The 15,687-nt window shown below is 37.5% G+C and overlaps 1 protein-coding gene across 4 annotated transcripts in view; it reads right to left on the bottom strand.

Moving 5' to 3' along the window:
* SPEN (spen family transcriptional repressor) overlaps window positions 1-15,687 on the bottom strand; it is a 102,801-nt gene that overhangs the window by 18,376 nt on the left and 68,738 nt on the right. For all 4 annotated transcript variants that reach the window (XM_045475772.1, XM_045475775.1, XM_045475773.1 and 1 more), the window contains 6 exons: window positions 9,737-9,897; window positions 8,882-9,082; window positions 5,121-5,272; window positions 1,815-1,940; window positions 1,378-1,491; window positions 196-309 (listed from right to left, as the gene is read on the bottom strand). In XM_045475772.1, coding sequence (XP_045331728.1) covers window positions 196-309; window positions 1,378-1,491; window positions 1,815-1,940; window positions 5,121-5,272; window positions 8,882-9,082; window positions 9,737-9,897 — 868 coding nt within the window. The remainder of the gene's footprint in view (window positions 1-195; window positions 310-1,377; window positions 1,492-1,814; window positions 1,941-5,120; window positions 5,273-8,881; window positions 9,083-9,736; window positions 9,898-15,687) is intronic.

Below are 15,687 nucleotides of genomic sequence, written 5' to 3'. Positions count from 1 at the left end.
GAAGGTTCTGTGGTTAATGACCCTGTGCCCTCAAGCAGCCAAATGTAAAAATAGTAACGTTCCCCTTAAGAACGGGACATACAGCACACTTGCTGTAAACCACGTCCCTTGCTGGCCGCCCACAAAATGCCAGTTATTAAGAGGGTGGGGTCTCAATGCGATTTTGTTTCACTTCTGTTTAGTCATTCTGCACACCTTAATTTTATTCCCACCGATTTTCCTCCCCTTGGTCTCTTTTACAGCTGCTTGCGCATATTCAATTTCATTGTAGAGGACCAGGGCCATGCCTTTTAAGCGGTCAAACACCACCTGTAAAAAACAAAACAAAAACCAAGTAAGAGCCTCATCCACTAGACTCATTGTCAGTCCCAAGAAAATCTTAGGTCACAAGGACACTGCCAAAAAAAAAAAAAACAAAAAAAAAACAAAAAAAAAGACATTTTCTCTAATTCTAGAAAAAATGTCAGGGCTTTTCCCAGTGAAGATAATAAAACGCGTAGGGACTGTTTACAATTGCGGCTACTGTGCCTTGAGGTACATTATGCCTTTATTTTGTCTTTCTGCATCTTTATTTTCCATGTTGACTAAGTTCTGTACTGTGTACTTAAGTAGGCATTCTTGTAGTTTGGGCTCAAAAAAAAAAAAAAAAAAAAAAAAAAAAAAAAATCAACACCCCTGAAAGAGAAAAAAATGTAGAACACTGAATCAACAATAAATTCCAGTGGATTTTGGTTAAAACAAGCATTATTAACTTAAAGCTACTGGATTTTTACATTTATACTAGCAGTCTTTATGATGTGTATTTGTCCAAACAACAAAAGCTACATTTAAAGAAATGCTGAAATTATACACCACGCCCACCACAGTGTAACTCTGCTCTCAAGAAGGGAGTTCAAACAAGAAGGGAGTTCAAACTCTACTTTCACATAATGGAACGGGGCCCACAGACCCTTTTCCTGTTGTTTGTGGGTATGTTACCTTACAAACTTTGACTAGATGAACACTGTATGATCATCCCTTTAAAGTCATCTTCTTTTTTAAAAAATAAAGTCTAATGACATATTTGTGTGATTGTAAATAATTAATTAGACTAATTTTCATGTGAGATAAAATAATAAAAACCTCTAAAAAACCTTCTATTTAACAGTATCATGCAAATTAGTTTCAAAATTAATCATCATGGCTAGTTCAAAATAGTTTTTCAAAATACTTCCTCACATCATAAGCTAATAGATGCAAAAGCCCTTCTACAACAAATTACTAGTAATTTTTAAAGAAAAGAAAACGTCAACATTAAGAACTGGGGCTGACAAGACAGAATTCCAAGAATAGGGAGTCAGAAGTAACCTGACACCAACACCAAAACCTCCCACCTACCTTTACCACAGGACCATATCGGCAGAAATGGCGTGTTAAATACTGATCCGACACATTTGAAGAAAGCCCGTCTAACCACACGCAGTTTGTAGGCATGCTTTTTCCAAAACCCAGCTGAATAGGAGAGGTGAAATTTCTATTAGTAAAGTCACCAATTATTCAACTACAGAATTCTGAAAAAATCTGTCTTCTGTAGGAATCTTATCAACCATCATCCCAAGGGAGAAACATCTGGTTAAAATCAAACAGAAATGTACACAAGAGTGATCCTGCCAGGCTAAGTATTAATTCAGCTTACAGTACAAAAGGATGAGGGTGCAGAGAATTATATCACCTTTACTGTTATCTAACTGTACTGCAATATGAAATAATGAGACAGACACACACACAAACACTCCAAATCATAACGGTGTAATAGCTTATGCAAAGTCCTTTACCTTGAGGCGATTATTTCCAAGGTACTCTCCATCCATCTTCTTAATAGCCTTACAAACGCTGGCAATATCACAGTACTGCAAGAATGCGTACTGAGGAACTCCATTTACTTTCTTAATATCAATATCCTGAAAAAGCCAATTAGTACCAATTAGTGACAGGCCAACAGGAAAATAAATCAGAATAAACTAAGCCCAAACAAGGTGCATATTTCTCAAAACAGTCATATTCCCCAAAATCATTTTCTTAGTTAAAACCATACATTGTAATACAACTGTAAATAGCCTGAAAGACTACACAACGCAGCATTTGTAGTCACAACCATGAAATCCTTCCTCTGTGAAATTCTTTGCAGAAGAGAAAGTGCAAACTCAAAGTTTAAAATTCACAATACCTGTGTTAAGACAAATTTATGAAGAAAAAGGCTGTGCTCGATTCAGCAGCACATATACTAAAATTGGAACAGTACAGAGATTAATAAAGGCAGCCTATTTAATAAAAACCTAAGAAATACAGTTGACCCTTGAACAACAGGGGGCTGGGGGCAAGGGAGTTAGTTAGGGCACCCACCTCCAAGGCAGTTGAAAATCCACATATAACTTTTGACTCCCACCAAACTTAACCACTCATACCCTACTGCTGACCAGAAGCCTTGCTGATAACATGGTTAATTAACACATATTCTGTAAAAGTTATTATACTATATCCTTAAAGTTAGCTGGAAGAAAGAGAATGTTATTAAGAAAATCATAAGAAGAAAAGTCCACATACAAGCAGATCCATGCAGTTAAAACCCATGCTGTTCAAGGGTAAACTGTAATTCGCTTCTGCAATAATCTAAAAACCTTAATTATTAGTGGCTGGCTGGCCATTTAAAATAGAATATCTGAGAAGAATGAGAAAGAAATCAAGTTTTCAAAAAAGTGATCCTAAATTTTTAAAATATGCAATCCTAAATTAGAAGACTCATTCAATGTATCAGTGTATCTAACTGAACCAAGCCTGGTGACTGATATATACAGTAATAATCTCTCATATCCAGAATGAATAAATATATAAATACCTGAACTACCTTGTGAAGATGTATCAGAACACCACCCCTTGATTAAAGAAACAGTCTATAAAAGGCAAAGCCCCATCTCTCTCTTTTTTTTTTTTTTTAAGTTTATTTATTAAGTAATCTCCACACCCAACGTGGGTCTCGAACTCAGGACCCTGAGGTCAAAAGTCATGTGCTCTTTCAACTGAGCCAGCCAGGCACCCTTAACTCCAATTCTTTAGAAAGACTGAAACCTGTACTCATGCATGACACTCTGGTCCTGCCTACTTCACTGCTTAGACAAGGTGGTGTAAAAAAGCTGGCTTACACATGAAAATGGTCCAGAGAAACCAGATACGTGGATTGCAAAACTTACACTTGAACAATAATGACCCATATGGTGATTATCTAAAGTATTCTGTAAATCACAATATTTAAGCCTTTTTAAGGGTCATAAGCCAATAATCAAAAGCTGAAACAGAGCAAAATGAATAATGCATTTGAAGAGCAGTTTGAGGAATCCTTAAAAAAAGCAGTAGTTTATACTTAAAATAGTTCTTTTTTTTTTTTTTTTTCTTTTAAATAGGCTTCACCCCCAGCGAGAAGCCCAGTGCAGGGCTTGAGCTCACAACCCTGAGATCAAGACCTGAGCTGAGATTCGGTGTCGGACGCTCAATGGCATAAGCCACCCAGGCACCCCTATACTCAAAATAGTTCTAAGTAATGGTATATAGGAGCTGAGTTTCACCAAAATGTAGAACGCAACAATCCAGAATAACTCCACGTAAGAGAAATGGTCTCCAAAGAATATTGGTGGGTAGGCTCACTACAAGGAAGAGTTCTTCTAGCTACAGCATAATCTATCAATAAGCAGCAGACCATTTCCCCTAAGTTTGTGTGTCATTAAAATAGTTACCCTCATGAGCAATTGCAAACATGGAATAATGGTTTTCAAACAGAATAGGACATGGCCACTTATTAAGCATGGATCTTAAACACTATAATCACTCCATTTGTAGCAACCCTGCTGATGAAAATGTATCTATGTACACAAATACAATTTCTTACACTCCTCCAAAATTCAAAGTAGCAGCCACATTCAAATAAAAGTATATCTGAAAGTTTTATCAACTCATAGACTCATAAATGCTAAGCAGCAAAATAAATAAAACTTTTCTGTCACAGAAAAGGCTGGAGCCCAGGTAGGTAAGTGAACTCATCTAAGTAGGCAGTACGGCTGGAATTAGGGTGTGTGATAAAAGAACTTAAAATAATTGAAATTCAAGAAAGGAAAATGAATGTTTTGCTGTTTCTCTAAATATATAGCCTGTTTTTTCTTACTTTGTACCAACCATTTCTATCTCTTGCTCCTAGTCCCTTTGAGGTTTAGGTCAACTACAAGCACAAATATTTTATTCACTAGATTGTATCATTTAAAAAAAGTAAGAATTTTTACTTCCAACATTAGTGTATAAATAAGGATGGATAGATGGACAGACACATACACACACACACCTGAAAGATTAACAGTAACCGTTCTTACCCAGCACGTTTTTTTACTCTCTAAAGTCCAAATATACACAACAATTTTCTTGCTGTTACTAATACAAAGTCTAGGAAAGACAGAAGTAATTTCCCTATTTTTTTCAAACACAAAACAAAATAGTATATATATCCCAAGGGTATAAAGCTGTAACCAAACTATTTTCACTATAAAGTGACTCAAGTTTTGAGTCACGAGTAACAGAAAAACCCTTCGAATTCCTAAATTTAATAATGACTTGCAAAATATAAAAAGTGATTCTAATTAAAATTACAAAACAGAACTGAGCTTCCAGCATGACATCCACATTCCAGTAAATCCCCAAGGTACTTCTGACGTGAATTGTGATAACACAACACTCCTATACTAAGTTGCTGCTTCTTTCTTACAGACTTCTCTTCTTTTATTTTCCTTCCCACCCACAGGACTAGATATGGCTTTAAACAGTACTTGATGGACAAAGAAAATAAGAAAAATGGATAGAAAAATACATATATATAAATAAAACAAAGACAAATACCTATTATATAGTTTTATATACACACATAAAACAGTCCCCCAAGGAGTTTTGCCAGACCATCTTTTAGCAGGAGTTAAAAACACAGGGCAAATGAGAAAAGTATTTGTTACACCATCTAAATATCATCTTTCCAAATATAATCTTGTACTATGCTTTATGTTTTACGACAAAGATCTAAAACTTTTTACTGTAAAAAAACAACATACCACAATTTCTCCGAAGCGCTGGAAGATGTTGCGAAGGTCATGATAAGTAGTGGTTTTCTCAAGGTTGCCAATAAAGAGGGTTCTTGTTGCTTTGGGGTGAAATTCATCTATCCTTTCATCCAAAGGACGAAATTCATTTTCACTTTCCGTTTCTGTTAAGTGGGATGGGAGCAGAGTAAAAAGAGAAGAGGGTTGTTTTTTTTTTTTTTTTTTCTTTTTTAGGTAATCTCTATACCCAATGTAGGGTTCAAACTCACAACACCAAGATCAAAAGTCACATGCCCTACAGACTGAGCCAGCCAGGCACCTCAAAACAGAAGAATGTTTTAATGTATATTTAGATATCACAGGAAAATCTACACTTAAGAAGCTAAATCTCTGAAATATTGGGTGTGAATACTCATACAATCTGGAAAAGGTATATACAGCTTCAGAAATAGCTGCCTTTTGCTGAACTCCAAAGGCTAAAGAAACTTGTCAAAAAAACTTAGGGGTAAGTAACACTTTCTTTCTTTGATCTTCAAAACAGAAAAGTGGACTGAATTTCAGTCCGCTAAGTTCATTTGTTTTAAAAATAATCACTAACACAGAAATAGATTTTAAACCCCAGCAAAAACAGCAATTACTTAAGCCTAATCTTAGGTTCCAAAAATTCTGCAGCAGGCTCTCAATGGGAAGTATAAAACTACAATCTGAAACACTCGTAAAACTCAACTGAAAACAGGCCAGATTCATTACTTAATTTGCTTTTCAGCATTTTATAAAATATTTAGCATTTTGCATCTCTGTTAATTAACAGAGCCCAACCATCTAAATGTAGCGATTTTTAGATACAAGAATAGTAATTGTATGCAAACTGACTGGAGCAGTACTTCTGAAACTGCTGCCACATGGGCCCCAATGACACACACAGGGAGACCACACACCACTCCTAAGGTTTCTATTTTTTATGATTAAAGCCCTGGTTTAGTGTCTAATTCAAGCACAACCTTTCTCTAAAGCTCCATTTTAAACACGGTCCAGCGCAGAATATTCAATATTTTGTTGATAATAACTATACACAGCCTATTATGTTCTCTTTTTTAAATGTAAAACAAAGCCACACAAAAAAGTTAACAATTAACTGACTGAAACAAACTGTTTAGAGACAGGCACTAAATATTACTGATGTCACCAACAACACTGATAGTGAAAAGATTCAACTTCTGAGCTGCTGAATGAATTCAGACAGAACACACCTCACTCCCGATTCCAGTCTGACTGCTCTAATGGCAGCTCAGCTTAATCTTACTGGTGTCATCAAAGAATATGTACTTTCAGAGACTCAAGTGGACCCAGAAACTGCCAGGGTTCCTGTACCTGTCTCCATACTGTATTTTGATCATATCTCCCAGGGGAGATCTCATTTCAAGATCAACTAGGTCTTCTTGAAACTAATAAAGGGCACATATTTAGGAATATTGCATTTAAAAAGGGAGGAAAAAATGAAAGAGAAAAGAAAAAATAATTCAGACACATCTTAAGGTTTATACTCCAAAAGGCAAAATCAGAAAGATAGAACATAATTTGCAACCATTAAAATCGTTTGTACTGGCTTCCTTTCCACCAAATAAATAGCTCAATAAAAATTTCAAAATCAGAAATTCAGTTTAACAAAGATTTTTAAAAAGTGTATTTTCCACATGTAATCTATTTAACCTTCATGACCAGTTCAGGTCTTAATGCCTGCATGTCAATGTAAAAAAAACTCTTTTATCTTCGCAATTTCATGTTTAAGGGATTGTAATGATCTATCTGCATAGAACTAAGAAAGCACAATCTTAGAAGCCACCTGGGGTCTATATGCAAAGTTGGGCTTCTTGGATTTGGATCTTTCTAACAAGAGGTCCCTGACCTAAGGAAGCAATCAGCTCCATACATCTCAATACAAAACATTTTATGGCTTAACCATCCAACAACAATTCCAACCAAGTCTCCATACTCGCATTCAACTGCTTTCAAATATCCCATTCAACAAGTGTTTCATGCTGTCCCACCTGGAAAAAGTAGGTTCAAGCTTTCCTACGCCTCAACCAACCAAACTTCTCAAAATCTTCACTAGCAGGTGTGGTTAAAGCCCAGGTGCTAACTGATTAGGTAAAATGCATTTTTTACAGTGAAAATGACGAGCCAGCCCCACGACTTGGGAGATCTGAGGGCCATCTGTTGTTAAAGGCCCTGAATTAGATCCCCACTACTTAATAATTATATGTGGCTCTAACAACTTCCTACAATACGTTATATGACATTCTAAATATTATTCCTTAGGTCAATTGTGACCTGTTCTGAATGTGTTAAAGAAGAACTCCTGAGTTGTACTTAGCTCAGTGTAACTTAAGAGAGTACATCTCAAACTTGGAAGAGGAGGGAACATGAGGGCATTACCTATAATCCCTTTGAATTCTTGTGCTTATCATAAAATTATGCACGTTTTACAATCTTCCCTCTAGCAACTCTGTGCCTTTTTTTTTTTTAATTATTTTTTAAACATTTATTATTGAGAGACAGACACAGAGCGTGAGCGGGGGAGGGGTAGAGAGAGGGGAAGACACAGAATCTGAAGTAGGCTCTGGGCTCCGAGCTGTCAGCACAGAGCCCGACACGGGGCTCAAACTCACAAACTGTGAGATCATGCTCTGAGCCTAACCAACTGATCAGTCGCCTAACCAACTGAGCCACCCAGGCGCCCCCGTGCCTGTTTTAATACATACAAATAACATTTACACAATCTTACCAGGGAAATTCTATTTTTTCCCTCTTAACTGTCAAAACAATAAATATTATAAGAAAATAGGCTATGTTTGTCCTAAAATTCCATTCAAAGTTTTAGGTGTGTGTTTTTGTTTTGTTTTAAAATAAAGCTCTACAGCCAATATGGGACTTGAACGCACAACCCTGAGATCAAGAGTCACATATTCTACCAACTGAGCCAGCACCCCTCAAAAAGTCTTAGTCTTAAAGTTGGTCTCAGCTACATAATGTGACTGCCTAATTTAAACATTTCTCCACAAATTTACTTACAAGCTGCCTTAAACTGGAAGGTTCCCAAACTTGAATATGTGAATTCTGAACCATTAGGCTGGGACAAGGTGAAAGGTCTGCACTATAGGTGGTTCTGAAACAGGATAAACACTGACCCGAGCCATGCCTGAGAAGACTTCCTGCCTTACAACAGGTCTTACAGGTAGATTCAAACTAATAAAATGTCCCCTTGAAACTCTCAATGGGTCACACTCTTAAAGATTTAGTCCTGCTTTTGTCACTAAGCTTTCAAGGTCATGGATACTAGGACAACAGATCTAATTTGTGCTGGGCATAACAGAAATAAAAGCAGTCTAACTAGTCCCTCCGATCAATGTAGCAAGTCGTCTGTTTCTTAATTCAGGGTAACTCTGATGTCATTCTCCAAAGAACTATCTCCTTATCTCATTCAATTCAATCCTTTTGGGAAGACAGGACTCAACAAAGGGCCAAATTGTGCCTTTCAGCCTCTTAGAAGTCAGCATTTCTCCCTTAAAGAAACAGAACAATTTTCACCCTCCCTAACCAAAACAACAAATTTTATTAACTTGAAAAACAAATATAACCAGTCTTTAAAACAGAAGACATTGGAAGTATGTCAACAAATAAAGTTGGAATAGTGTCCCAATTCAGGGTAAGATGTGACCTTTTCATAAGGTGAAATATAAATCTTACTAAAAATTAGCCTCCTTGTCTCTTACCTGGTCCTATCCATGCTGTTACTTCAATCTGCATGCCAAAGAAAAGTTTTCCTTTTGATGCAGTCAATGCTTTTTCTTGGTCCTCTTGCTGCCGAAAGAATACCAAACCATACCTTTCTTCTGAAGTTCCATGGATCTGCACTGACGTCACCTTTCCAAATTTCTTAAATTCATGGAAAAGGCCATCTTTAAGGCTTGTATCTAAATCCCCCCCCAAAAAAACAAGGTGCTTATTTTTCTAGTTCAGTTACAATTCAATTAAAACAAGCTACAAAATCTCTGGCTTGATTTTTGACCTAAGTTTTGTTAGCATATGAAACTTTTAAATAAAATAACTAAAATGGTATTCATAATTTTCCTCATTTAAAATGTTAATATTTTGAAATGGGTTTCCTATCATGGTTTTATATCCAAAATTATTTCAGATAACACAGGACTCCAGGCCAATATAATAAAATTAACTGAAAATAGCATTTCTATAATTCACATCAAATTTCCCCTAATATCAAAATACTTAATCCAGTAAGTATATTTACTAAAAACTAAACGTGTTTTCTTCATATAACACACACCACACAATCTTTGTATATGTATATACAATGGGTACAATAATGTATACGTGTACATATATATATGTGATATAGTAAATACAAATAACATGCAAGCTTCATACACGTAACAACCTAGAAACTACATACAGTTATGATAATCCCTTGCTTTTCCTTACGTGGCATTTAAATAGTAATGAACCACAAAAAAGAAAGCCTGCTGTCACTACAAGACAGAATTTAAGTTGCCTAGCCTCAAATTCCCCAACAGTAGCAGACAGGAAAGTACAGTAACCCGAAACTTTACCTGTAGAGCGTACTGGGAGATTCTGAACCTTGATTCCAAAACTTTTACGCGGCTCATCTTTCTCCAGGGATGAAAGCAACTGGGAAGTGGGTGCTGGGACTGCTGCAGATTGAACTGATCGGGCTGGAGAGTCATCACTTGAACTACTGCTGGAGTCAGTGCTGCAGAAGGGCAAACAAAAGACAAACAGAAAATGAATACATATAAAATTTCTGAAAAATCAGCAAGTGGCAATAATTACAAGCAACAATCTACATTTTAGGTCTGGGATTTCTGGACACCCTCCCCTCTCTCCACACTCTATTTCACACCCCCCCTTGGAAGGCAGAACAAACACTGGCCTGAGACTGTGGAAGCAAAAGTAACAATCTTCTACCACCACAGTCCACCAAAAGACAAATGTTGTATTCTGTGCAAAATGTGAACAACGTTTTCCAAATGAAGTTAAGCCTGTAAATGCAGTTCACTTAAAGGTGGTAACAAAAGAACAGTGAATTGGGATGCCTGGGTGACTCAGTCCACCTAGTGGTTGAGGGTCTGACTCTTGGACAGGGGCTCAGGTCATGATCCCAGGGTTGTGGGATGAAGCCCTGCGTTGGGCTCCATGTGGAGCCTGCTTGAGATTCTCTCTCTCGCCCTCTTTCCCTTTACCCCTCTCCCCCCGATAGTGCTCTCTCCAAAAGGGAGGAAGGGAGGAAGGGAGGAGGAAGAAAGAAAAAAATTCTTTTTTTTTCTTTTTTAAAACCATGGTTTTAAAAACCATGGTTTTGGATTCAGAGACTGCAATTCAAATCCTGACTTAGATGTAGAGCACATATCCTTGGACAAGTAACTTCACCTCTTGCTAAGCCTTAGTTTCCACATCTGCAAAACGGAAATAATAGAAGTACCTATCTTGCAGGGTTATGAAGTAAAATAACCCACAGGTTTACTGAGTTTCTACTCTGACAGCAATCAACAAACAAAGTGGCACTGCTGTTACTACTGTCGTTACTACTACCGCTGCTGCTACTGCCACCACCGCCATCTCAGGGACATATTAATTTTGAAGAAAACAAAAACATCCAAAATAATTTCCTAGGTATTTTAATTTTTAAATATTTGAGGGACTAATGAAATACTACGTAAATTACTTGAGTCTTGTTGGTTTAAGCTCTTTTCTCTGTAAGAAATGTGAGAAATGAGTCAAATGAAATTTAATTTATTACTCTTCAGTTTGATACAATCCTCAAAGGGGGAGACAGTTGAAAGACAAGGAGAAAACATTACCACATTCAGATTAAGAGAGAGTTATACCGAAACAAATTTATTATGTCTGAGATCTGTATGAATAATAGGAAAGTCTCTTTTTAGCACCAGACAAGCAAAGACTGCCATGGTTTTGTTCTAACATCTCAAATATATTAATAAAAAAGCTATTTAAAGGTTTCTGAAATTTTGCTTCACACTCTTCCCCTCCCTACTGTGGAAGCCTTATCTTTTAAGCAAATAACTCTGGTGGGAGGGGGGTGGTTAATCCACCTCGAACACACTAGAGGGAAGACCTGATAGTTTTTGTCATTTGGGCTAAAACTGCAGCTCTCACAGCCAATACAATCTCTAAACCAGCCAGATAAGTAAAGCCAACCAAGGAACTAAGGCAAATTTGCCTTTGCTTTTTTAAAAATTAAGAAATGCTGTAAGAAAACAGAGTACTATAACTAAGAACATACACAGCATTTTTACTTAGCTCTCACGTGCTAAGGCAAAAATGAAAGCTTGATAAGGTTATCAGAGCACCCGTAAGTTTGAAACAGAAATAAACCAAAGCCAGTAAGATCCAAAAGGACATATCTGAGTTACAAAATACGAACTACTAGGGATAGAAGTCTCAAGACAGAACCGCAGATTGTCACAGCCAGGCCTCCTATACATGACTAGGCTTCAGTTTTCCCTATAAAAATAATTTTTTTTTCCTAGATCATTCAGTAAAAGCAGGGCTACTAGCACCAAGTGATGTTCATTCAAATTAAGGGTTAATAAAAGTAATCTTCTATTTTTAGCACAGAAGGGAAAAAATGCTTGTTTTATGTATTAAGTACTCCAAGTAATACAAGATTACTGACTAGGCCACCATTTGATTACAGTATAGAATATGTTATGACTTATCAACTTAATTCCAATGAATCACAAAAAAACCATGAAGGAAAATAATTACAATTCTACTGATATTATAAACACCAAAAATTCCTTAGCAACAGTGGGTAAACAAATATGGGTAAGAGTAGAATTTCTGCCATTGAAACAATCATGAGGCAACAAAAACCAAGTTCTAGATAAGTCTGTGTTATAAAAATGGAAAACAAGGTGACCAATGGGAACAATGACTTTAAAGTACAAAATAATGATAGAAATTAGATTTGTCATAAATGCCATCGCAATTTTGGTGAATTCCCTGCTACCACACTAATTTTGAAACAAGATGTAGAATTTAACTGGCAGAATTATCTGCTGACCAATTTGAAGTGGTAACTACAAAAGGGAAAGGTTTTTAAAGCTTTACAAAACCTTACAAAATGATAAAATGATTTAACTTTTGAGTTCACATTTCAATATGCTAACCTAATCTGCAATGTGCATTTCCAGTGTGGTCTGTTAAATGTACGATGGATTTTAAGATCATGAATCAAAACTGGGGGCACAAATTTAGACCCCCAAATATTTTTCAGTTCTACTAAATTGACAGAAGGCCCAAATGCCCAGAAGCCTGTGTCATTTTTTAAATTTTTTTTTTAATGTTTTATTTTATTTTTGAGAGAGAGAGAGACAGAGCACGAGAGGGGGCAAGACAGAGACAGAGAGGGAGAGACAGAATCTGAAGCAGGCTCCAGGCTCCGAGCTGTCAGCACAGAGCCTGATGTGGGGCCCAACATGGGGCCTGAACTCGGGAATGGTGAGATCATGACCTGAGCCAAAGTCGGACGCTCAACCAACTGAGCCACCCAGATGCCCCAAAGCTGTGTTGTTTTTAATTTTTAGAAAATTCTTATTTTCATAATTTTGCTAAAACTAAAGAATCACCAGGGCCCTGGGGGGCTCAGTCGGTTAAGCATCTGACTTCAGCTCAGGTCATGATCTCAGAGTTTGTGGGTTTGAGGCCCATGTTGGGCTCTGCACTGACAGCAAGGTGCCTGCTTCGGATTCTCTGTCTTCCTCTCTCTCGGCCTCTCCCCCACTCACACTCTCTCAAAAATAAATAAATAAATAAACATTAAAAAAAAAAAAAAACCAAAAAACAAAAAACAAAACTGAAGAATCACAACGTTCACCAAAGCTTTCGTGAAAGCCAAAAGTAGTCAGAATCTATTCCAATCTAAATTGTCTTAAAGTAGTAGTGATATTATCAGCTAAGTTTTAAGAAAGTGAATTTTAAATTCATAAAGCCACATCAATATTACATTTTCAACATCAATATTACATTTTCAACATCAATATTAAATTTTTTAATGTTTGTTTATTTTTGACAGACTGTGAGCAAGGAAGGGGCAGAGAGAGGAGTGGGGGACAGAGGGTCCAAAGCAGGCTCCATGCTGACAGTAGTGAGCCTGATGTGGAGCTCAAAGTCACAAATTGTGGATCATGAAGTCGGATGCTCAACGGCTGAGCCACCGAGGTGCCCTCAACATTAATATTACAATTCAACATCTAAATGGTAGAACTGGGGAAAAAAAATAACCCACAGTTTAAAAGAAATCTAGTTACACTGTTCTTAAACACCTAAGACAAGTAGGCTAAATTACTTCTTACATGTGCGCAGAATTTTTCACTAAGATTACTAAGAAAACTAAGAAGTAGATCTAAAAATTTCCACAATGAAGAAATATAACAAACAACTAGTTACTTGACAATTCTTTTTTTTTTTTTTTTAATTTTTTTTTTTTTCAACGTTTATTCATTTTTGGGACAGAGAGAGACAGAGCATGAACGGGGGAGGGGCAGAGAGAGAGGGAGACACAGAATCGGAAACAGGCTCCAGGCTCTGAGCCATCAGCCCAGAGCCTGACGCGGGGCTCGAACTCACGGACCGCGAGATCGTGACCTGGCTGAAGTCGGACGCTCAACCGACTGCGCCACCCAGGCGCCCTGACAATTCTTTTTTTTAATGGTAAGTATCTTTATAGGAACCATGTTTTACCAATAAAAGGGAAAATAAAATGCAAAATTACAAAAGGCAATTTATTAGGAAACAGATAAAAAGAAATGAACATAAAGGTGTACTAAAGGGCACCTGAGCTGGCAATGCAGTTGTATGAGCAATGATTAGGAGTACATGAAAGCAGGTGGCCTACCAACACAACTATATGGAAGATACTGGTTAGTGCCCAGGTAAGAACCTGTGACAGGGCGCCCTATCCTTTGCATGGAGGCCACCGCTTGAGGAGAAGCCCACCTCCCTGAGCCCTGCTGGAACCCTGCTGCCTCCCTCCAACTGCCTCACCCAGCTGGACCAGCTCTGCTCCAGTGCAGGTATCCACATCAGTGAACCATTCCCCCGTGTGGGGAGTGGCACCTACAGCTCTAGAATCCCCATCTCACAGGCCTCCCCTTGCTGTGTCTACAGGGCCTAGGCTTCCAGGGAAGGGACAAGGCCCTCTGGCTGAGGGCAGTAGCTCAGGAACCTCGATATAACATTAAGAGAACAGAATCTGGGATGCCAGGATTCATTAACCCCAAATTACAGTGTCCAATAATCAACTATCCCTATTCCTACAGCCATTTTATACACAGAAATACAGTGAACACTTGACTCTTAACACTGAAAATGTCAAGGCACTGGGTATACTATTTATAAAATGACTCAGGGCTAAATTTGCTCATACACAAGAGTAGCATCTAATGACAGACATCAACATCTGTATCCCTGTATCTGTAAACACTTGATTATTATAAATATTTACTTATGTTGGTTTTGTTTTTTTTTATTTGGGAAAGAGAGAGAGAGAGAGAGAGAGAGAGAGAGAGAGAGAATATGAATGCAAACAGGGAAGAAGGGCAGAGGGACAGAATCTCATGCAGGCTTCACGCTCGAGGTGGGGCTCAACCTCACGAGCTAAGCTGAAATCAAGGGTTGGACACTCAACCTACTAAGCCACCCAGGCACCCCTATGTTGGCTTTTTGAAAGCTCAAAGATTAAAAAACATTTAACCAAATTAAGTTAAGAAACAAAAATCTGGCATAAATGGAAAAAGGAGCAATTAAAGCAACTAGAAAACTCTGCAATTAAAAGTTAAGAGGGTCTATTTGTTAAATGCAGATATAATCTCAAGTGCCAATTTTCCAACCACCTCTCTTCTATCAGAAAGCTAATAATTTTCTCTCTACATAATATACAAGCTTGAATCAATAAGGAAAAAGATGCAAAATGCAGCTTTTCCATCAGGCTTTGGCAATTCAAAACGTGCCCACTGTCCTCATGCTTCCATGAAATGAAGGGGAAAATCATATAATTTCTTACTTAAATGGGATGTGTTACCACACCAGGTAATAACCCCTCTGTATCCGATGTCTCATAGGTCCAAATGTTCAAGATAATCATGGTTTTTTAGTGCAGCAGTTCTTTCAATGGGGGTCCCAGTATCCTTTCAGGGGGTCTGTGAGGTCCTCCTTACTTCAATTACACATCTGTGTGAGGCCAGATCTTCATATACTTCACACACACACAAATTATAATAACAGTCTGAATACAGAAGTAGTTATGAGAATCTATCTACTTAAACCAGACTTTAAAGAGATTAGCAAAGATAAATAAAAAAACACCAGTCATCTCACTATTTTTGGTTTTAAAAAATAGTTGTATCACACCAGCTGAAGCTCTAAAATTGGCTAGGGAAGTTCCTCCCCAGAAGCAGACATCATCTTGAGGTGAACAGCTCCCCTAGGATCAGGGATGAAGATCTTCATCTCCAACATG

This window comes from Leopardus geoffroyi, chromosome C1 (genome assembly GCF_018350155.1).
Source record: "Leopardus geoffroyi isolate Oge1 chromosome C1, O.geoffroyi_Oge1_pat1.0, whole genome shotgun sequence".
NCBI lineage: Eukaryota > Metazoa > Chordata > Mammalia > Carnivora > Felidae > Leopardus > Leopardus geoffroyi.
Note: the sequence above shows the minus strand (reverse complement) of the source record. Positions and strands in the feature narration are given on the sequence as shown.